Source organism: Scardinius erythrophthalmus (genome assembly GCF_964197995.2).
Source record: "Scardinius erythrophthalmus genome assembly, chromosome: 19".
Classification (NCBI taxonomy): domain Eukaryota; kingdom Metazoa; phylum Chordata; class Actinopteri; order Cypriniformes; family Leuciscidae; genus Scardinius; species Scardinius erythrophthalmus.
In genome coordinates, this window is record NC_138239.1 from 18,214,346 (window position 1) to 18,239,613 (window position 25,268).

General features: G+C 36.7%; 2 protein-coding genes across 2 annotated transcripts in view; one reads left to right on the forward strand and one right to left on the reverse strand.

The window, feature by feature from the left end:
* ankrd1a (ankyrin repeat domain 1a (cardiac muscle)) overlaps positions 1–1,334 on the reverse strand; it is a 24,063-nt gene extending 22,729 nt beyond the window's left edge. Inside the window, exon 1 of the mRNA XM_081347663.1 lies at positions 1,279–1,334. Within this exon, the coding sequence (XP_081203789.1) occupies positions 1,279–1,281 (3 nt within the window). The 5' untranslated portion in view covers positions 1,282–1,334. The remainder of the gene's footprint in view (positions 1–1,278) is intronic.
* On the forward strand, positions 870–9,886 carry pcgf5a (polycomb group ring finger 5a). Its single transcript, XM_081347664.1, has 9 exons — positions 870–1,068; positions 2,689–2,948; positions 5,669–5,765; positions 5,862–5,917; positions 6,122–6,181; positions 6,298–6,443; positions 6,545–6,643; positions 6,962–7,051; positions 8,391–9,886. The coding sequence occupies exons 2-9, from the start codon at positions 2,837–2,839 to the stop codon at positions 8,436–8,438; spliced, it is 708 nt and encodes a 235-aa protein (XP_081203790.1). The 5' UTR covers positions 870–1,068; positions 2,689–2,836; the 3' UTR covers positions 8,439–9,886.
* Positions 9,887–25,268: the final 15,382 nt, after the last annotated feature.

Below are 25,268 nucleotides of genomic sequence, written 5' to 3' on the forward strand. Positions count from 1 at the left end.
TTATTATAAACTGATATATTTGTAGACAAAGGTCTCAGCTAAAGAATGTAAGGGAACAGGTTTTTCTGAAAATGTTTTTTTCTAAAAATGTAGGCTACATTTATTCGCTTCATAACTTAATTTGTGTCAACTTCATCAGATGCATTAAAAAGCATGCTATTTTAATTTGATTCATCCAACAAAAATGTAAAGTCGTCCGTTATGTATAATGGGGTTCAGTAAAGGAGCTCATAAGTGAAAAAATACATTGTCTACATTTTTGTCTACATTTTTTTTCCGGGTCATTCCTTTATTCTCTACCCTCCTTTTTAATATTAAACATATATAACCAATATTCTTAAATCAGGCATAATATCATGTAAGTCAGTTAATATTTTAATATTTTAACACAATAAATGGAAAAAAGAAAGAGATATTTAAGAAACCTTAACAGAAACTTTCATTTGATGGTGTTAAATACTAAGGAAGTTGAATAAAGGTCCAACTGAAGTTACAACAACTGTTTGACAAGACAACAAATTAAGACAACTATAGGGTGAAATGCCCTAATGTGGGATATTTTTTACATTTCAGGCTTCTGTAACATATTGCGATGTGTAGCCAAAACATTAAATCCAATTCAGATTACACAGAAAAAAAAAAACATTCATAAGAGAAAATTCAGATAACACATTAATAAGATAAATTATAGACATATTAGTGCTCTCTTTATATCATTTATATAATTTTCAATTAAGTCTGTCTTTTGGCCCAATGACTTTTCTCTTAATAATGTTACGAATGCTGGGAAACTGTTCTAAACTGTTCTCTCCCTCCGCTGGTATCAATCTACAGAACCGCGTAAACAAGCGCGTGAATCCCCCGCCCCTTCTCTGCGCGAGCGCTCCTCTCTCTGCGCGTGCTGCTGCCAGTTCCGTGTCGGCCGCGAGTTTACCAGCCACGCACTGCCTGCACGCGCTCAATCCACCGCCGGGCTGTAACGATGTGACTCTCTCTGGCTTCCAGAACCCCCCCTTTTCAGTCTCCATTAACGGCCCAGCACAGAGCGAGGCGAGGGGATTCGTAACGGTGAGTGTATTTCGGATGGCCACTGAACGTGGGAATCTGCGCTACGTTATCGGTTTGGGGACAGCGAATGTGTGTAAAGTTTGGGGAGGGGAGAAATTGTGTCATGTGGTAAGACAGAGGCTGTGTGCCCGCCAGTCCGCTCTAGTGGAGCAGACAGATACATAATTATAGAATGTAGAAACGACGTCGCGCGAGACGAGCTCAACTTACCATGTGTTATAATTTCCATGGGGATGACGTCACGCAGTCCTTGACGCCGTGCGCGCAGCTTGTGCTGATGAGATAACGGGACTTTGACACACTGCGCGTTTCTGATGCACACTAAAAGCTTCATAGGAACAGGTTATTGGTTTATAATGCGTTTAAAAGGGACGATAACAATCCATTCGTGTAAGTTATTATTCACAAAGCAGCCTGTTTGTTGCTGTTTTCCTCTTATACAAATATGCATTACATAAAAGGCAGAGAACATCGTAAGGAGTACGTCATCGTTAGAAATGATTGACCGATGGCGTTGTTTCTGAAACACAGTAACAGTGCATGTAAATGTGTAAATCTGTTAAAAAGTTTAACCCTCAGAGACCCAAGTAGCCTACTTACAATTTTATGTTATCGTTTCCGTGTTGAAAGTGCTTTAAAAAGCTGCTAGTTATAAAAATCATTCATTTAAAGCATATTTTGTTTTTGATGTGAATTTCACAACTGTTTACGATCATAGGCAGGCTCCTTGTACTGTGAGGACTTCATATAGTGCCATGCTGTTGGGGCATGTTGTCACAATGGGGTCAATGTGTGCAATGACATACTTTCATGTCATGTTTAGAGGCCTATACTGATCATTTGGAGTAGTTTATCTTTGATTTACTGATTTTCAGTCTATTTTTCATTTGCTTAACATAATTAAGAAAGAACAGTTCAAATGTTTACTTGAAAAATGAATAGGCTATATGTTACAAAAAAGTTAACAATTGTGTTAATAGGCAGTAAGCTTGTTGTGTGACTCTAGAAAGCTGTATGATATTTTAGTTTTTCCCCACCAAAACATTTGCTTTGACAGTTCAGAGTGTTACTCTAAACTAAAATAAATAGGTGTTAATAAATTGTTTAATCAAGCATTGCAATTTAGCTAGGCTACATGCCTTGGTGCGACACTTCTAATAATCTCTAAGCGATTGATATGATGCTAATGTACAATATTTAGTACTGAGTCTGGCCCACTAAAAATATCGATTCATATTCTTCTTTTTGGGAGCTTTGCTCAGTACTGACTAAGTTTTAAATAGGCAAGACTTTGTTGTGTGTGCATTTGATGCAAAAGAAAGAGGGCCTCAATATCCTGCTGGATCTGGTGGTTATATTGTGGCCAAGCCAATGATAACTCAAAAGAACTCTTGAAATGACGCACCCTTCGCTTTTCCCGTCACTCCCGACAGGGACTTTCCTAAAAGTTTTCAGACTGAAAGCAGGCTCAGCTCAAGTCTGGTTTGAGTTGGACTGGTTTCAAAACAGAATGTGTGGTGTAATCATTTTTGATACTTAGCTTGTCGTGTGGAGTCATAATATGTAACTGAAAATTCTTACAATAACCCTTTATATATGTTTTTTATTTTTTTATTCTAGGATCACTCTCTCACCAATAATGTCTTCAGATCAGTGTTACAACTGCCTCAAAACGGAGGCAATGATGAAATCACCGTGGCAACCCTGTGTGGGAGCACAGGCAGCACTGTGACTCTAGCTTGTGATCTCCTGACCTCTGTGAGTCGAGATGGCAACCCACCGAAAGCACCTGGTCCGAGATTTTAACCGACACATTACCTGCTCAATTTGCCATGGATACCTGATCAAGCCCACCGCTGTCACGGAATGTCTGCACACTTGTAAGTCATTCATGTCTCGCTAATCCGCATTATGTTCTCTATGACCATCTCTCTTTTCTCATGATAACAGCAAACCAAATATTTTGGTCCTTCTTCTCCCCAAATAGTTTTTTCTTTCTTTGGTGTTGTAACAAGGGCGTAGGTTTGATTTTGAAATTGGTGGGGATGGGGACATCCCCAGAAGCTGAGCTGCATCTGTCATTAAAGTGACAGTTCACCCAAAAATGAAAATTCTGTCATCATTTACTCACCCTCAAGTTGTTTCAAACCTGTATGAATTTCTTTCTTCTTCTGAACACAAAAGAAGATATTTTGAAGAATGTCGGTAACCAGACAGTTGATGTCGGTATCCCCATTGACTTCCATAGTAGAAACAAATACTCAATACTGGTTACCGACATTCTTCAAAATATATTCTTTTGTGTTCAGCAGAAGAAAGAAATGCATACAGGTTTGAAACAACTTGAGGGTGAGTAAATGATGACAGAATTTTCATTTTTAAGTGAACTATCCCTTTAACAGAAATGAACTGTTGGCATATTTGTTTCAAATCAATAATGTCCAGTTTGTCCTGTTGGACATGGCATTGTGCCATTGTTCTGAGCCATGTTTTCAGTCTCCTAAGAGCACTGAAACTTCTTTCAGCCTCAGCTGATGAGACTGGGATGACAAGAGTTTCAACTTCATCAAATAGTCCTCTCATTTCAACAAGACCATGCAATGTTGTGTTTTTATGTTTTATGGGGACTTTTTACAGACATAATGATTTAATACTGTACAAACTGTATATTATATTCCCCTACACTAACCCTGCCTATCACAGAAAACTTTTTCATTTTTACATTTTCAGCTGTTTTCCAAAAAAAAATCCCCACAAGGACAAGTATTTCGGATATTGCCATCTTTGTGGTGACATTTTGTCCCTGTAATGTAGTGTTACACACACACACTTAAGCATACACAATTTCTCTCTCTCTCTCTCTCTCTCTCTCTCTCTCTCTCTCTCTCTCTCTCTCTCGCTCTCTCTCTCTCTCTCTCTCTCTCTCTCTCTCTTTCACAGACACACAAAACTAACGATTGTTTGCCACTTATCCCGCGATGGTGATACAGTAGTAAAAACTGATTTGCCCCGCATTTTTGTGCACAGAACTGTTGATTTCTCCCTAGCTTACTGCATCTAGGTTTCCTTCGGATTTCACAACCGGACAACAGTGGTTATAAATATATTTTACGTTTTGCTCAAAATTATTGCTAGGGACATATCAGTGTCACTGGATATTGGTAGGGACATGTCCCTACGTCCCTACTAAATTCTACGCCCCTGTGTTGTAATCTTCATTAACAGAAATAAGAATGGCCTTTTTCTAGAATTGTTTTGTTTCATTATGTGGTGAGTTTATTTATAAGCAAGATTTGTGAAAAAAATGTGTATGGTTCAGCTATAGCACCAAAAATAGCTGCTATTATTGTCAATATGTAATGGAAAAATTGCAACTATCTGGATGTCTCTTAGACCTACCCATACCTGCTTGCCTGACCTGCTGTCTCATATCTCATATCAAACCTATTTGTTTCACACTCTGCTTAACATTCAAATTTCCATCTTTGTCTGACCCACCTGAATGATTTTTTTTGGCAGAGCTGCTGTGTCTGGGTGTCTAAATAGGACTCGAAAGTCTTAAGAAAACTGTATTGTACACTACTATTTAAAAGTTAGGGGTGAAAGAGCTGTAAAAATACAGTACTCATAACTTAAGTTAAAAACTTAAATATTGTAAAAAAAGAAAAAAAGATTACGTTTTGAATATATTAAATTTTTTTTCAAATGAATTTATTCCTGTGATGCCAAAGCTGAATTTTCAGCAGTCATTATTTCACTCTTCAGTGTCACATGATCCTTCAGAAATCATTCTAATATGCTGATTTGGTGCTCAAAATTTTTATTTATTTATTATTATTGTCACTTTTGTAAACACTTTATACTTATCACTGTTTAATATTTTTGTGGAAACAGTGAAACTTTTAATATAAATCTTTTTTAACATTATGTCACTTTTGATCAATATAATGCATCCTTGCTGAATAAAAATATGAATTTCTTAAAATCATACTGACCCCAAACTTTTCAACGGTAGTGTATGTTGAACATAATTTAAATGCAGTGATGTATAATGTATAATAATTATACAGAATATATTATGCTTATTTAATGCTGCTTTTGGTTAGAGTTTTTACTAAATGTTCTAAATTATAGTGTTTTTTTCTAGTTTTGTTGGTGGCAGTGTAATCTAATCTGTTCAAATGCTGTTTAATGCTGGTACTTTTATTGAGACACTCATTGTTTTTGTCAGATAAATACTGTTCTAAATGAAAAAAGTAACACTTTATTTTACACTGTCCTTGTTACATATGTTGCATGTACTTATCACAGTAATTATGCATAATTACAATGTTGTTAAATAAAATTACTCAGTACTTAAATATATAATTACACTAACAATCACACCTTAAAATAATGTGTAACCAAAAAATATAATCTGATAGTTATGTAGTAGGTAAAAAAAAAAAAATTTAACAATAATTTTAACAGCAAACTTTATGGTTTTAGAGTACTTTGCCCTGATTCTCTCATTCTCTTGTCCATTTCAGTTCATTTATTTAGAAAGTACATTAAGTCCCTCTTCTGTTCCTCCTTTTCTTCTTATTCCATTCTCCTCTAGTTTGTAAGAGTTGTATCGTTCAGCACTTTGAGGAGAGTAATGAGTGTCCAGAATGTGGGATACAGGTCCATGAAACCAACCCTTTAGAGATGCTGAGGTAACCAAACTCACCCACACTAATTTCTCACATGCACAGATTAAGTACACACACAAGTCCTCTGTGTTTTATATGGTATTTTGCACTTTTTTGAAGGTTAGATAAAACCCTGGAGGAGATCATCTTCAAGCTGGTGCCTGGACTAAGAGAGAGTGAGATATACATATTTATATGTATATGTGTGTGTATGTATGGAGAGGGAGAGAGAGAGACAGACATACATACTTTATGCTTTATAATGCACTTCAGAGATACACTCTGTAGGTTATGTAGTTGTGCTTTAGTTGGTAAGTGTTTCTATATCTGTAAATTGTTTCTTAATGTACTTTCTTTAAATTATTGTGTTTATTTACTAGAGGAGGAACAACAGGAAAGTGAGTTTTGGAGAAAAAATAAAATCAAAGCAAATGGAGAAGGTAATAATTAACCATTCCATACACAACCCCTTTCACACACAGTCACATGTACTACACGTACAGTGAATATACAGATATATTTTAAGATTAAAGGTCAGGTTTCCTTTGTCTTCTAGATGGCCCTAGGGCTAAGAAAGCTCGCCTGAGTGATGAAGAGGATGATGATGGGAAAGGTGGAGACTACCACAGGAGTGATCCTCAGATCGCTATTTGTTTGGACTGTCTACGTAACAATGGCCAATCAGGAGAAAGCACAGTTAAGGTGCACAGAGACAGTATAGTTTAATATATTGTGTGTATATGTTGAGATGTATGTTTGTGTGCGTGTGTTTATAATTTGCACCCCATGTCTCTCTGAAACAGGGTTTAATGAAGAAATTCATCCGCTGCTCCACCCGTGTTACGGTGGGAACCATTAAGAAGTTCCTTGGTGTAAAATTGAAGCTGCCAAGCTCTTATGAGGTAAAATACTGTTTTATTACAGTATCACTGGGCTGTCAATGCAGGCAAACTGCATTTGTGTGAGTGTACTTAGAATTAATAGGTTTCTTTCACAGTTCAATACAGATATTAATAAATAAGCTCTTGATGGGTTTACCCATCAGTTGTGAAACTTAATATTCAATGAAAATTGTTTCTGAGGTTGTTTTTCTTAGCCTCGACTGTTCTCCATGATGTTTGACTAAGTGTATGTGTAACACACAGCATGCCATAGTCTAAACATGCCTATTATTTGATTTCATAAAGCTCAGAAAAGATGCTTGTCCGTATTTCTTACAGCTCGACGTTTTGTGTAACGGGGAGATCATGGGCAAAGACCACACCCTGGAATTCATCTACCGCACTCGCTGGAGACTTCAGGGTGACAGCGTAAGTCTGTATGTGTGTGGGTCAAATTTTACCAACATTGTTTGGACTGAAAGCCCCCCAAGGATAGTAAAACCAGAATGACTTACATTATATGGACCAGCTTATCATCCCCAGAAGGAAAATGGCTTCATAAACATGCTTAATATTTTCTTCAGGGTTTGGGGATGAAAAATATCATTACTTCAGTGTTAAAACAATCAAAGTTATTGGAAAGTCACCACTATTATTGAAAAGCAAATTCAAATAATTTTTTGGGCTGTCAAAGTTACTGTGCACTTAAGATACAGATTTTTACATTTACAGTCACATTCACCAAGTCTGATAATATTACTGTCTGAAGACTGCTAATAAATCATGAGATTAATTGTGATTATTTTATTCTAGTATTCTAGTTTTTACCAGTAAGAACAAGAACAAAAACAAAACTGTTTTGTCACCAAAACACACAGACTAAAAAGTATATTTTTCTCCCAGATAATTTTTTTTAAGCCAGTATAAAATGGAAATGGTAAATCTATTGCACATCTAAATGGGTGTTATTGATCTAATTATAAATGATTCATCCATGCATGTTTAATTTTTTTTGTAACTTGTAATTTTTAATCTTTTCTCATTTAGTCTACTTAAACCCAGCACCTTTCTTACAATCGACTGCAAGCTTACATTTAGATCTGCCTCCATCCAATCAACAACATATGGATAGAACCAAGACCCACCATACATTTTTTGCTTTTTCGATTAACTGTTTCACTTGGATATACATCACAATGAATACGGAATAAGAAAAACTGTTACTACTTTTGTTTAATTGTTCACACAGTATAAATCTTTTATTTTTTATTTTTATTAAAATATATAGCTGCATTTATATTTTAGGATCAGGGATCATCATATTATATTTGAAATCTTTGGCATTAAAAAGTTTGAAAATCTTTACTAGAAACATTGACAGGTAAATTATTGAAAAGTTAGTTTGACCCTGAAAATGTGGGTGTGTGCTCATGAGAAGTGTGAACAGCTGTCTCTGAGTTGGTGGTGATTGTGGGGGGGCAGAGGCAAAAGAAAAAAAAAACCCTGCTCACAGCTACTGACACATCTATGAGTCATATTTCTCCAGTTACACACACACACACACACACACACACACACACACACTAGAGATTGATACAAATTCAGATCAGAGGACACAATGATGCCCCTAGTTTTGTGTCCTTGCCTTTTACACCACAAGAAAATAGGAGAGAACTATGACAATAGTTGAACTATGATAATAATGGATATGATATGGTGCTTACATCAGAAAATGTGAAGTCATTCTTTACTTTCGTTTTCACCCCAGGCTTATCCCATGGTTCTCGAATACCGTCCGAGGATTGACTTTGGTTAAACAGCACTTACAGCTTTAGTGGAAATCTCATGCAGACTGATGTCAAGAGATGGAAAAAAAAGCAGAAAAACTGAATGATTGTGCGTCTGTTGAAAGTCAACAACACAAAGCTCCATGACTGACAGGACTACTCTCCTTCCTGTGCACTGCTTCAGCCTCTACTCCTCCATTCCTCCCTCCTTCATGTTCCTGTTTGACAGTTGTGGCTCCGCCCACTGGCACTGTATCAAGTTTGATGATTATATTCCTCCAAAGCTTTCTCTGCATGTTGTCTCTATGACAACGCCTTAGCGTTCAGCGGCCCGTTGGGATTATCTGATAGCAATCTAGCAATCACAGAAAGTAAGCTAAAACTCGTCGCAAAGCTGCGTCTTGGCCAGGTGACAGGAGAGAGAGAGAAAATGGAGACGTTTTTAAAATGAAGTCTTGCTAGAAGGTAGATTTTAGAATGTTTTATTAGGTGTTTTTATCCAAGATTTTGCACTAGAGGCAAATCCAAATGTCTCACTGTAGTGTTCCTGTTGTCTTACCTTTTACACTCTCTCTCTTTACTTTTAGTTACTTTTCTTTCCTGCTCTAACCGCCCACATTGTCCCTCATAAATTCAGTGACTCTTTTTCATGTCATCATTCTCTCTCTCTTTCTTTCGCTCACGCACACTCACTCCCTCTTTCTCAGCCAATTTCCATCTTCCCTCATACTCTCATTTTTCTCCAATGGTGTTTTTGGCTCTAGTCTGAAGTATTGATGGATCTCATTCAGATGGAATTGAATGAGAGCGCTGTATATGTCCCAAAATAACAGCACTGAAAGGCACTCTGGGTAAGCATTTTTCCTTCACACTGTGAAGGCCAAGTCTTACATTTACCCAAACCAGATTGTTTTCTTAATAGAAATGATATAAGATTAACTGATGCCAGATATGCTTAATGCATTAATTCATTGAAAATTCTCATCTTTAAAAACAGCTGAATGGGGAATGACTGAAGGGTTCCAGCTGCATCTCTCTAAGAGCTGCTTTGGCTCACAGTCTGTCAGTTGTAAACATTCTGTTGTTTCCTGTTTAATCAGAAATATATTTGAGACATTCCAATCAAATCCACCTCATCAGATGTTTGAATTTTAAAACCCAGAATGTCAATAATGTGTAATGCAGCAAAATAACGCTACACTGATGCAACAATGTTTGGTTAAACAAAATTAAGTGCAAAACGTGTTTTATTTTATGCACTTTCTAAAAATTTGTGATGTCTGGAAAAACAACTGCGCAAGGGACATGCAATAATGCATTTGTTTACACAAAGTGGAAGAAAAGTCCAAATCCAATATTTCTCAATGTGGTCCTCTACTACACTGTATCAAGTCATGGACAGGGCCGGTTCTAGACATTTGGAGGCCCTAGGCAAAATTCATGTTGGAGGCCCCCCACCCCCAATAAAAAACACTTGAAACAAATATGATTCCTAACTTTTTTATTTATACAACATTTCATTTTAAATTTAGTATATTTTTACTTACACAGTACATAAGTTTGGACAAATTACTATTTTTAATGTTTTTGAAAGAAGTCTCTTATGCTCATCAAGCCTGGATTTTATTTTATCAAAAATACAGAAAAATAATATAGTGAAATATTATTACAATTTAAAATAATGGTTTTCTATTTTACTATACTTTAAAATATATTTCTGTGATGCAAAGCTGAATTTAGTGTCACGTGATCCTCCAGAAAACTTTATAATATTCTGATTTATTATCAAATGTTAGAAATGGTGCTTAATATTTATTTTATAACATGTGATACTTTTTTTCAGGATTTTTTGATTATTAAAAAGTTGTTTTAAAAAAGTCTTCACTATCACTTTTATATATTTAACACATCCTCGCTGAATATTCCTGTTTTTTTTTTCTGTATTTTTGATCAAATAAATGCAGGCTTGTAGAGCATAATAAGAAACTTCTTTCAAAAACAATAAAAATAGTAATGGGTCCAGACTTTTTACTGGTAGCCTACTACATCAAACTTTATCTAAGGTAATCTCTTTTTTGTTTAATGAAGATGTTATTGTTCTTGTTGTTATTTTGCTGGTGTATTCAGTTTATTCACAGTTCCAGAATACCACTTCAGTAGATGAACATAAACGTGCTTTTATAATTGTTTTCATAGCTGCGTTATGGGCAGATATTGCATTGCTACCTTAAATATGCTATACACAAATCAAGTGGAAGAGAAAGATACGATCGCTACTGAGCAGGGAAAAAAATCTAAACTAATATTCGTATAGGCTATGATGTCAGGGTATTATCTAATCATCAGCAGAATATAGAAGATAGACCCATAGATATGAGATCCTTTATTTGAAACATTTAAAAATGTTGCAGTGTGTTGGTTTTTTAACTTTGAATACAAACGTCTTATCTTTTACTTTTGTAGCTTTTTTACTAGTCAGCTCCCAACGCGATGTTATTCATTGTACGCGCAAATTCAAAGCGTCGCGTCTGGGCACGTTAATGACGCTCGCGCTCTTTTAAACTCGTAGACTAACAAAGCGGTGAATGATTTTTCCAGAAATGACGCTGATCTACAGTAGCCCACACGTTTATATTTAAAATACATTGCAATCACTCCAAAATCGATGACCTGCATTACGAGCTGTGCTTCTTTGCGTGCCTATGTAGACTTTTGTACAGTCATGGGCTGGCGTTAATGTGACGTAATGTAACAGTCTATGGTTAAGATAAACATCGTCACTATTTTTAGTTAATTAATAAATTTTGAAATAAATTGTAGATAGGACATTTGTACATTTATTTATTTATTTATTTTTTTTTTTTTTTTTTTTTTTTGTCCCTCTGTCTGGGCCCCATCCCGCCAATCGAGCCCTAGGCACGTGCCTAGTTTGCCTTTGCGTTAATCCGGCTCTGGTCATGGACATGATTATAAGGAGAGTTTAAAATTCAGTCATCACGTTTTAAATATTAAGGGTGTTTTTTGGAGCATTAGTTCAGATAAGGTGATAGGTTAGCTTTCTAAGTTTGTTTACATGACAGTGTAAATCTTTACTGTATGTGTAGTGGCCTAGGAATCATTTAAAATCATAATTACAAGCAAATGATCGCCAAACTGATAAAGTTGCCAAACCGATTTCATGCACATTCTCAGAATGCTTTTTGAGAATTAAGGGTTCAAAACATGGAGCTTTGCCAATCCAGATTATATTCCACAAAAATGTTATGTGATGGTACTCAAAGTAGAAAAGAATTACGTGAATAATTACGTGAACCTTTGATTTGGATCATCTCAGGGGGTGACAACGGGTGAAATGAAGGGTTTGTTCTGTGTTCTCCAGTTCAGTTTTGGAATCAAGGAATCTTAACAATGGGTGTTTGAAATTAGAGTCGCTTCAGTGCTGTAAGTCATTACAGTTAATCAAAAGATGAATATAGAATGATTCTGAATTGCTCAGCAACACTGTTTTAAGTGGATTGTACCTGTCTACCAATAGTACAAATATATTTGTCCAAATGTTTCTTATGTCAAGCTAAAACATGTTATACCAACATGATCTATTGTACTGAATCTTAAAAATCATTTGCACTGTCTGTCAGTTCAGTGGAATTCTTGACGTTGTTGTTTAGGACAAAGGCCACTGGCTGCACTCCCAAATCCAATTTCCTCCCCACTAAGAAAACATGCAAATCAAATATGAAGTGTCTTTGAGCTCTGATTATAAATACAATGTATTTTTGTATGTTGACGCACTTGAACCTATAATCAAAAGATTTTGTCAATGCTTGTCTTTTTCCTAATAGATGATGCTGCTTGGGGTAATTTATTCTTTTTTTATACGTCCCACCGCCTGCTATGTGTCCCCCTTGTAAATGTTGGCACTGTACATGAAAAGCTACCTAATGCTGTTCATTACATATTGTTATTTAATTAATGAACATTAAAATTTGACAAAAAACAGTGGCTTTTCTTCGACTGTATTCCAGAAACATTTTATTTTTTCTGTAAACATTCTGAAAGCTGCCTATTATACTTGCATGAGAGTATAACTTGCCGTTAGATCTATTAGACTTATTAGATTGAAGAATTTTAGAAGTCTTTGCATTAAATACTCATATTAAAATAAACTGAGGGCAGCAGACCCTAAAAACAGAGAAGCTAAACCTTTGAAGTTGTTGAAAGCCATTCTTCGAAACCACCATTTCAAGTGTGTGATGATATTAGTGTGTGAGAGTTTAAATCTGACAATGAAAAACAAAGACAAGAATGTGCCTTCTTTTAGACTGTTTCTATGCACAGCTCCCTGCTTCTCTCTCTCTTTCTTGCTCACTTTCTTTCTCCCCCACTCATGCAAAAGGAAGTGGAATGTGACATGCATTCTTCTTTTAGTCTGTGCATCACTTGTTCAGCTGTCTGTTTGCCCTGCCGTTCATTTTGCAAAAGAGAAGGTCAAAAATACTTAATGTAGGGCAAAGGCAACACACACTTAATCACAAATTTGTCCATGCCCATGCAGCAACACTTATTTTATTGTAGTTATGAGCTGAAGTTGTTCAAATGTTTGCTGTAGGATTTTGGAAGAGCTGTCAGCAATAAGTTTGTTTGGATGTTTACAGTACATTGCAAGTGTTTGCAGATTTTGTAAACCGTGAAATAAATCAGTGACCCAAAATTCTTTAAACGTGAAATCTACATAATGAGATGTTAATGTCAACATAGACAAGAATATAAATATGTTCAAAACACACGTTCATCCCACAAATGTAAATAAACAAAGAAAGTCTGCCACTGTCTCTCTTTTTTTGTCTTCCCTTTCATCATGGAATGTAACAAACAACTCTATTTTTAGTCAGGATGAGTTGGAGAATTCACAGCTCATTTGTTAAACAGAGAAAGTGAGACTGAATCCCTCCGCCCCCTGCTAATACCTCAACATTAAACCATTACAGAAAAAAGGAATGGAAGCAGATTGTAGTTTTCATTCAATTTACATGGTTTAAAGCAGGAATCCCATTTCATCCACAAGCATACATATCTGGTGTTTAAAGGGATAGTTCACCCAAAAATGAAAATTCTGTCATCAATAACTTGCCCTCATGCCTTTCCAAACCTGTAAGACTTTCGTTCATCTTCGGAACACGAATGAAGATCTTTTTAACAAAATCTGAGCCAGTTCTGTACTCTCCATTGACAGCTGCCTGCAACTACCACTTTGAAGCTTCAAAACGTTCATAAAGAGATCGTAAAACTAATCCACATGAATTAAGTGGTTTAGTCCAAATTTTCTGAAGAGAGAAGATTGCTTTGATGAACAGACTGAATTTAGGTTTTTATTCACATATAACTATTGCTAAGTGAACGTAAACAGAAGCTCAACAGAACCTGCTTGACCTCATTTGTTCCTGCACGCGAGATACTTGAGCTTCCGTTTACCAGATCTATGTGTGAGTTGATTAATATTTATATGTCAATAAAAGCTGAAATTAAATCTGTTAATTGTGTCTCTCCAGAAAATTTGGACTAAACCATTCAATACATTTAGATTTGATTTACAATCTCTTTATGAATGTTTTGAAGCATCAATGGAAGGACAGAAAGCTCTCCAATTTTATTAAAAAGATTTTCATTTGTGTTCCGAAGATGAACAAAAGGCCAGGTTTGGAAAGACATGAGGGTGAGTAATAACAGAATTTTCAGTTTTGGGTGAACTTCTGTGTATCGCCATTTTACCCACCGAGCTGCTGTTATTCAACTATGTCCAAGTAAACTTGGTTTTGCATTGTTTTTGCATGCTTCGCAGAACCGATCACCGGTGATCAGCGCGAGATGCATGCCGGTTAGAAATGTGTCCGAGACAAGTGCCTTGCTCTGATGTCATGCTGATGTATGTCAGAAACTCTCGCGAGCGCAAGGCGGACGTGTCGGATTCTGCAGTCGATCAAAAGCATGATGGGAAACGACTTGCTGACGACACATTTTAATGCTCATTGGTTTAAACAACTGTGATGTATTGTTCTCTTTTAAAATGTTTGATTTTAAAACTCTGATATCATGTTTTATATGTATAAATTATGATCGAATATTCCCAACTTTCTGACAGTGTAATCAATGCATTATGTGATGTCATTTTATTTAAAAAAATAATATATATAAACATGTCTGTATTAAAGTAAAAATGATTGATAAACGCGTATTTGGTTTTATTTCAGTTAGCCTAATAGCTAGTTTGATTTGCATTGAGAGATGATCTTATGGAAAGTACCCCATGCCAATCTCTAGGTATGGTGAAGGCTATGTGATGATGTGGGGCTATTTTAATTCCAAAGGCCAAGGGAACTTTATCAGGATGCATAGTATCCTAAAAAAAAAAAAAAAAAAAAAAAAAAACTTAAAAATAAAAATCTGCCTGGCTCTATGGGAATTTAACATAGGGGTGTCCAAACTTATGCACCCTGTATTTTAAGGAAGAACATTTATTTATTTACGAACGATACATTATTCATTCACAAAGAAAATTGGTGTCCTTAAAGGTTGGATTTTTCCTATTTTTTTTAATTAAGGCATTAAGTTCAATTTCCAAAAGATGATTTTTTTATTCCTCTTTTTAGTCAACTTTAGCATGGGTGTCTAAACTTATGCATAGCACTGTATTTATTTTCATATAAAAGCAACAGAACTTAAGTTACATCCAGTTTATTAGCAACACGTGCACGAGCATGAATCCTGTGATCCATCTTTTATCTCACAGATGTCTGATCCTCTGCGAGGAGAAAGAACTCTCCGGCTTGCCTGCACTTTTTTCACTCCTCCCCTCACTGCTGCCGCCTACTCTCACCTACATTTCAGGTGAGGCCAGGCAAGGCACATCTCAAACAAGCCTTAGCAGCAAAACATGGAATTTAATGATTGTTTTCAAACAGGCGAACACCTCACACCATTGGCTGATGTGGACAGAGGGCCGCCTAAGGCTTTTGATTGGTAAACATTTGACCTATAATTGTCCTTCTATTTTAGACTGGGTAAACCCAGCCCGATCTGCCGGCGATTTGATTTCGCCCTGCTGCTCAGGCTGGAAACCTGTACATTTTTCTATCCTGCTTCCGTTACAAATCTGCAGGGACCAATCACAAACTGGCTTATCCACCTGGCGCTATTGATGGGTTTAACACTATGACGATAGTGAAGCGACGGCAAGCAGTCTCTCGCACGACCGTCAATCCAATTCCTTTTAACCTCTCGCCGATGCTCAATGGCTTCTTTAGTTTAGCAAACAAATCGCTCGAGTGTGTGTAACTAACACTCACTTCCATATATTTTTTTTTTGCACAACCTGCAAAAATCGCTCAATTCCATTGCTGCTTCTGCAAACCGCTGATCAATGCTCCAACGTCTGTTGTCTGTTGACACGTTTTCTGCCTGGAGTTTTAGCTGTAAAGTACATCACCCGGATCGTTGGTCTGATTGGTTGAAGGACTATCCAATTGCGCACAGAGTCATTTGAACTCCCCAAACTAATGTTCAATCTTAAAAGATTGAGCTTGGTCTGGTGAAAGCCAGACAACTTATAGTTGGTGTTTCTTAACAGAACCAAATGGGTGGGGCTATCTCTTTATCCAACCAATAAAAGGCGTAGGGGATGTTCTGGGAAAACTCATCGAGAGGTGTGTTCGACTTGATGCGGCGCTGCAGATCAATCCAATGTATGACATCAAAGTACTGCAATAGTAATTAGAGAGCACACTCATGGTACTTTGATGTCATACACTGATTGGTCTGCGCTTCGCCCCTTCAAGTCAAACATATTATTTTGATTCCATTTGGAGAAACTAATGGCACAGACATTAGGAACTTAAAAAAAAAAATGTAAATAATGATTATATAAGCATTGCTTCATAAGTTCAGGCTCGAATACAACACTGTTCATGATTCAATTCAGTCACTTTTCTTTCTTGGGACAGAATCTTCATTCTCCATTACAACAACTATAATTTCAGTATATTGCACTAACAGTACTCTTAGTTCCATATATACAAGTACTTTATTTCATATACCTATTTTTGTTCTTTGATCATCACCATTAGCCAGTGAATCAAAAAGCCTTCTAAAAAGAAATGTTTAAAAATAGGATACGGAGAGGGCAGGGAGACACAAAATAGTGTTTGATTGTTATCCTCTCCACTTGCTGTTTTGTTGCATCATTCTGCTGCCATGTGTATTAGTCTGTTAGTATCTATTGGCTAATTGCATTATTCATGAGAGTCACAGTCATAGTCCCTCCTGAGTGCTGTCCAATGACTCAATAACACAGCTGTTCTCTTTTAGACCTGTCACTGGCCAGATAAGCTGATCACTGGGTGTATTCTGGTAGCACTGTGTTCATTTGGATCTTGTTAGCATGGATGATCTAATTTGAACTTCTATCCAAGAGGTTGCTGTCAGTCACCTTCTTTCTCTATTTCTCTCACCTTTTCTTCCCATGAAGTCATAAGTTTAATGTCAGTGGTATCTTGACCTTCCAAATTTAGACCTCAAGAACAAGCCACATGGCACCAATAGGATCATATATAGGAGTGACATCACTACAGTTTATTTTTTGGGAAGGACACCCAGTGTGTTACATTTCACTGATGACATCACAACTGTGCCAAAGGTCGGAACATATTTATTATAACTTCATATTCAAAGAATCCTAAAAAAAGTCTCAGTTTCTACAAATATTTTAAGCAGCACAGCTGTTTTTAACTTATTTAGCATTATAAGTAGGTTATAATGAGCATATTAGAATGATTTCTGAAGGATCATGTCACACTGAAGACTGCGGACTGTGAAAATTCAGCTTTGCCATGAGAGAAATACAATTACATTTTAAAATATAGGCTATTAAAATAGAAAACAGTTAAATTGTTTTAAATTGTAGTAATATTTCACAATATTGCTGTGCTTTTTTTTTTATTAAATAGGCCTACATGAAATGTTTTCAGTGAAACTGCGGACAAACGACCTTGGAGTTCGAAAAAGACATATTTTTAACAAATTAAAATGGCTGATAAGTTTAAATTTCTATGGTTCGGGCTCAAAGCAAGGATTCAGAAGAAACAAGAATTTTGATTCTGTTACACACCGGTTATGGAGTTAGCTAAAATGTAAAATTGCTTATTATAGCGCCACCTTGTGGGTGATTTTCACAATAGTAGCCTACACATAAGATGTTGGCTACAAATATATACATTTTTGTAACAGTGGGCTATTCAGATTTTATATTATTAGCCACTGAAATTTTATTGGCTGCTGGTGGCCATATTTTTTAAAGTGTGCAAATCATAGAGGATATGTTAGAACAACCATAGATACATAGATGTCTCATTAGCGGCAGTTTAGCCTCTGATCTAGAATGACATTATATAGATCAGTGGCCGCTACACGTAAGTCGTCCGCCACATTCGAACGGTCCGTGAACATTAAGAGAGCGAGTTGACTGAGCATCTGCTGCAACCGTAGTTAGACGCATGTATGAATATGAAATAGACTTCAGCAGATGATTTAGCTAAACTAACATAATACAGCAAGACGAAGGCGTCAGCAGCTGACATAACAAAGTTACCATATAAAAGTAAAAACATTACAATTACCATATAAAAACATGTAATTGAGTTAATACATAAAAACACAAACCAACACATTCTCACCAGTAAAAGGTTATCCCATCTCTTCGGGAATTTAAATCTTGGCGGTTTCAATCCGAAGCTTCATAATGTTGTGGTATCATTGATTCTTACTGAGACAGCTATCAACTTGTAAAAATGGGCATTGCTTTATCAGTTAATTAACTTATATCTTTGCAATGCTTTGACAAATAAGATTCTTTTGATAACTTTTTGCCAGCACCGTCCCTGCTGTGTGCCTATTTTGGTGAAAATCAACCAACGGCTAAGGAGGAGTTAAAAAAAGAAGGAATCCAAATGATTTTCCAAGAGAAAATGAAATTGGAGTGGTGACCATCCTGCTGAGTTTGGGTTCTCTGCAATTTACGACCTCAGGCGACCATATACTTTTAGGGCAGAAAAATAAGGAAGAAGAAAATCAGTACAAACACAACAGGGTTCCAGAACCTTTAGTGCTTGGACCCCTACAAATCTTAACAATCTTAATTAGGAGAGACAGAGAGAGTGGAGTCTGTGTGGTGATGTGTGGCGCTCCCTGCTGTTTAAAATAAGTCTACGTTCACACCATATAGACTGTAAAAAAAGATGGACGACGCCCCGTAGCTCTCTTCCATTGATGAGAACTGAAGCCGTTCACACAGCAGCAGAATATTGTTGTCAGTCCTGAGTCCTTAAAGGAGTAGTTCACTTTAAAATGAAAATTAGCCCATGATTTACTCACCCGGCCTCCTAGGTGTATATGACTTTCTTCTTTCAGACGAATGCAATCGGAGTTATATTAATAAACACCCTGACGCTTCCAAGCTTTATAATGGCAGTGGATTGCAACCATCAGATTGAAGCTAAAAAAAATGCATCCATCCATTCATATTTAACAAGCTACAAAGTACAATTCTAAGTAGCGTAGTGCGTCATGGCGTAGCATAAATATCAGCAGTGTATTACTCCATAAGTTGTGCTTTACACTTAAGTCAAATGCTTGTGTTCGTTTGGCCAGAAGCTATTTTTTTTACTTTATACTTAAATATGAATATTTTATACACAAACTCACCGCTTTGCTTCAGAAGGCCTTTTTAACCCCCCGGAGCCATGTGGAGTTCTTTTATGATCAATGGATGCACTTTTTTTAGCTTAAATCTGGTTGCAATTCACTGCCATTATGAAGCTAGGAAACGTCAGGTTGTTTATCAGCAGAGGTGTGGACTCGAGTCATGTGACTTGGACTCGAGTCAGACGCGAGTCATGAATATGATGACTTCAGACTCGACTCGACAAAATGTACAAAGACTTGCAACTCGACTTGGACTTTAACATCAATGACTCGTGACTTTACTTGGACTTGCGCCTTTTGACTCGAGTAGACTTGCTACTTCCCATGAAAACTGGGGAAAAAACGTTCACACGGCCGCGCCGCTCTCAGTTTATCTGCATCTGTGAAAAAATGTGCACCACCTGTATGTATGCAGAGAGCACGCGCGCTGCCTGCACGACATCCAATCACTGTAGTCCCACGTTATTTTGATTCGACAGCATCTAAGCAGGCACATTGCAAGACAACCAATGAAGCAACAAGCAACAACGCATGCTACGAATTTGAACGAATGCTAATAAGCACCTTATTGGATGTACCTTATAGCTGCCAACTCTCACGCATTCACCGTGAGACACACGCAATTGACACTTTCACACGCTCTCACGCCACACATCCATTTTCTCACGCACAGAAAAATCGCGAAGCAAAGAGGACACGGAGACCGACAGACTAGACAGAGCACGAGCAGGTTACTTATGATATAAAAAAATCTCTGCTCTCAGATTCTGTCACTTTTATTACGAAATTCAGACAATAAATACCGTTTTGGCGCTTGTAAATGTGACGACAGATCCCAAGCGGCACGTGAACCGATCATCTCTAGCTGATAGTAAATAACGTTAAACACGAATGAACACTGTTGAAAGATACAATACAACTTACCGAAATGTATATTCCTCATACATAATATCGACCCATCAATCAAAGGGGTCAATAAAATAGTTGGAGAACAATTATGTCACATAACATTTACCTCAGGAAAGCCATTTAATGACCATAATATAGGCACGTTAGTTGGCTAGAAAAAAAGAGCTATAGAGTATTTTGCTAAATATGTGTACTATATTGCATGTTTGTTACATTTTTACTTATATCATTAAATAAAGTTGTTATTATAATAAAAAAAACGCATTATATTTAATTTGTGCTATTTTTAACCTTAAATAATACCGCCAGCTAAAAGGGCTCTGTATGTTTACAGCATTAGGTGAGTTGTTTTTTTCTTGAGAAAAAATAATGCCTATCTTGTGTAGCCTATCTAATATTTATCCAAATGAGTCAATATTAAATCAAATCACAATAATTGAATTGAACTGAAATAATAAAAAAGCGTAGCTTACCAGAAATTGAACCATGTAAACATTGTAACAAGTTGTCACTAAACCTAATAAAATTCAGTTTAGTTACTAAAATGTTTTGACAATCACAATACACTTATTGTGATGCAAAAATTACAATTATTAATAATTGCATCACAGTTGCACCCCCCCTTCCTTCCTGTTCAGCAGAAGAAATAAATTCATGTGAAATTTTTTGTGAAAATTAAATTTTCTGTTTTTTACTGATTAATGTCATTGTATAAAAAGAGGTTTAAATAAATACAAATCTTACAGAAATACCCGATTTGGTAACACTTTATAATAACGTTCAGTTGTAAGTCATTTATAAGTGGTTAGTTAATGATGAACTAATCATTTACAGAACATTCATAAATGATTAGCAAGTGATATACTAACATTTTATGTATGTTTTGTCAATTCCGTTACAAGTCATTTACTAGTGATTAGTAAATGATTATTTAATTATTTACGAAACATGACTATGCATTCATAAATGATTAATAATGTTCATTATTGTATGTATGTTTTGTAGATTCAGTTAGAAGTCATTTACAATTGATTAGTAAATGATTAACTAATCATATACAAATGTTTAATAAATAATGTATTTTTTGTATGTATGTATGTACCAATTAGATGGTGCAGAAAGTGTTGTAAATGCCTTGAATACATGTACAGATCATTTGTAACATATTTACGAGTGATGAATAGTTTACACTTTAGATTAGGGGATGCAGAAAGTGTTGTAACTGATTTATAACACATTCTGCATCCCCTAATCTAAAGTGTAAACTATTCATCACTTGTAAATGTGTTACATATACATTCGTAGATAACATTCGTTGATCTTATGCCTTTTTTATTCTTGAAGTGGTAATCTACGAATGATGTGTAAGACATTTACAAGTGATGAATAGTTTACACTTTAGATTAGGGGATGCAGAAAGGGTTGTAAATGATTTATTCATGCGTTTACACATCTATAACACCTGTGTTGAACACTGTAGTGTGTAGTGTAGTGTAGTGTAGTGTAGTGTGTACTGCAGTGTAAGTGCTGACTGGTGAGGGTATAGACACCTGTCTTCTGTAGTGTGTAGTGTAGTGTGTACTGCAGTGTAAGTGCTGACTGGTGAGGGTATAGACAGCTGTCTTCTGTAGTGTGTAGTGTGCACTGCAGTGTAAGTGCTGACTGGTGAGGGTATAGACAGCTGTCTTCTGTAGTGTGTAGTGTGTACTGCAGTGTAAGTGCTGACTGGTGAGGGTATAGACAGCTGTCTTCTGTAGTGTGTAGTGTGTACTGCAGTGTAAGTGCTGACTGGTGAGGGTATAGACACCTGTCTTCTGTAGTGTGTAGTGTAGTGTGTACTGCAGTGTAAGTGCTGACTGGTGAGGGTATAGACACCTGTCTTCTGTAGTGTGTAGTGTAGTGTGTACTGCAGTGTAAGTGCTGACTGGTGAGGGTATAGACAGCTGTCTTCTGTAGTGTGTAGTGTGCACTGCAGTGTAAGTGCTGACTGGTGAGGGTATAGACAGCTGTCTTCTGTAGTGTGTAGTGTGTACTGCAGTGTAAGTGCTGACTGGTGAGGGTATAGACAGCTGTCTTCTGTAGTGTGTAGTGTGTACTGCAGTGTAAGTGCTGACTGGTGAGGGTATAGACAGCTGTCTTCTGTAGTGTGTAGTGTGCACTGCAGTGTAAGTGCTGACTGGTGAGGGTATAGACAGCTGTCTTCTGTAGTGTGTAGTGTGTAGTGTAGTGTGTACTGCAGTGTAAGTGCTGACTGGTGAGGGTATAGACAGCTGTCTTGTGTCGTGTAGTGTGTAGTGTAGTGTGTAGTGTAGTGTAAGTGCTGACTGGTGAGGGTATAGACAGCTGTCTTCTGTAGTGTGTAGTGTGTACTGCAGTGTAAGTGCTGACTGGTGAGGGTATAGACAGCTGTCTTCTGTAGTGTGTAGTGTGCACTGCAGTGTAAGTGCTGACTGGTGAGGGTATAGACAGCTGTCTTCTGTAGTGTGTAGTGTGCACTGCAGTGTAAGTGCTGACTGGTGAGGGTATGCTGTCTTCTGTAGTGTGTAGTGTAGTGTGTACTGCAGTGTAAGTGCTGACTGGTGAGGGTATAGACAGCTGTCTTCTGTAGTGTGTAGTGTAGTGTAGTGTAGTGTGTACTGCAGTGTAAGTGCTGACTGGTGAGGGTATAGACAGCTGTCTTCTCTGATACACATGGAGTCTTTAACCACTGTGCACCTGATGTGAGCAAAACATACAAAAAAATGTAACATCATTTATTAAACATTTATGAAACGCATAGTCATGTTTTGTAAATGATAGGTTAATCATTAACTAATCAATTGTAAATGACTTATAACTGAATCTACAAAACATACATAAAATAATGAACATATCACTAATTAATCATTTATGAACGCATAGTCATGTTTTGTAAATGATTAGTTAATCATTAACTAATCAATTGTAAATGACTTGTTACGGAATTTACAAAACATACATAAAATATTAGTATATCATTTGCTAATCATTTATGAATGTTCTGTAAATGATTAGTTCATCATTAACCAACCACTTATAAATGACTTACATCTGAACATTATTATAAAGTGTTACCCTCGACTTGAGACTTGTTGGCTTTGACTTTTGACTCGACTCGGGACTTGCCTCATCTTTGACTCGACTTGACTTGGGACTCGAGGGCAAAGACTTGAGACTTACTTGTGACTTGCATAACAATGACTTTGTCCCACCTCTGTATCAGTATAACTCTGTGTCATGAATTATGTGACTGTTGTTCCTTTTTTTGGCCATGTGAGGTCCTCAGTGTTGTTGTTTGATGCCTGTCACATGTTCAGATCACATGTTCTCATTCATTATTGATTTGTTAGTTTCACCTGAGCCTTGTTAAGTTGCCTATTTAAACCCCCTGTTGTCCTGAGTTCTTTGCTCAGTCTTGAGTTAACACTGGTGCAGTCCTATAGACTAAACCTTCTGTGAGTGTTCTCCCTGTGATTGTTTGCTTGTTACTGACCTTGCCTGCCTGTTTCTTGGATTTACGAGTTTGCCTGCTGCTTTTGGATTGTACTCTGTTCTGACTGATTTTTGGATTTTGGACTTTGCCTGGATTGTGACTTTGGATTTTTGCCTGTTCCCTGTTGGATACTTTAGCCCTGCTTTTCAAATAAATACCTAGAACTGAGTTAACATGTGTCTCTGCATTTTGAGTCTCAACACACCACCTTGTGGCGCCGAGGTAGAGCTCCCACCTGCTACGCAGGAGACCTGGGTTCGATTCCCAGTTGAGCCTAACACTCTGATTGTATTTGTCTGAAAGACTAAAGTATACACCTAGGATGGCTTGAGGGTGAGTAAATCATGGGCTTATTTTCATTTTAAATTGAACTACAGCTTTAAAACGGTTACGTTCACACACAGTTGTAATGAAGTAATGAAGATTTGATCGATGAACTCTGTCGTGTCAAAAGTGATATGAATTTTAAGTTTTATGGACGTCACCATCTTCGATATCGTTTTGGTTACTGAAGAGAAAATTGGCTTGACTCCTGTTCATACAAACAGTTTTCGAGATGCTACTATAAGCTGCTGTGTGAATGGGACATTTCGAGACTCACAACTGTAAGTAGGCTAAATGCGGTTGTCAATCCCAAAGATTTACAGTGTGAATTTAGCCAGATTAAATAAATCCATTAATAACAATACAGAACATTTCACTCAGAACTGAATCTTCTCTTGTTAGTCAACAAATGCATGTTAATGTGATAATTTAAATTCGGCATGAAACGAAAGCAGTGATAGTGTTTTCTTCCTATTGTGATGTATATCTGAGTCAAACGGCTTCTCAAACAAGAAAAAATGTATAGGGTGGGACTTGGTTTTTGTTCATGATTGGATTTTTGTGGTGTTTGCTATTGGTCAATCTCATGTGAGTAACAGGTTGTCCTGCCCTCACACCAGTAAACACATCATCAGAGAAGAGATGTCTTTACAAGAGGGAGGGGAGGTTGATTAGAGATTATGAGGGCACATGAATTAAAAAAAAAAGTGTAGCCTACTGATAAATCGTTTATAATAAATAATAAACACAATATTCCATAAAAAATAATTATATGGTGACTTTAACAGAGTTGTTTTAATGAAATAAAGTGTCTTGTCAGCTTTACTTGACAAGCTTTACTTGTTATTTGTTCTGTCATAAACTATGAAGAATGTTTCTTTGTGCTCAGTCACACCATAGTCCAAGAACGTGTAAAAGACGGTAATGTTGGTGTTTATGAGTCTGCATGGAGGGTGCTGCTTTTTTCTCCACAGCCGTTTCTTTTCCATGCCTAAAAAGTGCCCGTAGATTTAGCCTACACACTCACTAAGCACCTCATTTGAGCCAGAGGGTTGTTCCATAAAACAAGATTAGAATACAAGCCAAGCTTAATTTGGTTAGTCAGACTTATTGTCGGCTGATTCTGTTTCATAAAGCAAACTTAAAATAGTTCGAACTCAGTTACTCTGGCAACTTATGCCAGAGTCCAGGGCAGGCTAACTGTCAGGCTAAGCCTCAGTTGCACAGATCCTCTAACACTGACCAATAAGAACACAATGACTGAGACTCTCTCATACCATTTGACTTTATTAACCACTATCAGTCCAAAAATAAATATACAGTAAAGAAAATCAACTTAAATAAGGCTACAATGATAAATGAG

Coding starts and splice junctions, on each gene's coding strand:
- pcgf5a (XM_081347664.1), top strand. CDS start 2,837: ATGGCAACCCACCGAAAGCACCTGGTCCGAGATTTTAACCGACACATT. Junction 2,949..5,668: donor CACGGAATGTCTGCACACTT/GTAAGTCATTCA, acceptor ATTCTCCTCTAG/TTTGTAAGAGTTGTATCGTT. Junction 7,052..8,390: donor GGAGACTTCAGGGTGACAGC/GTAAGTCTGTAT, acceptor TTTTCACCCCAG/GCTTATCCCATGGTTCTCGA.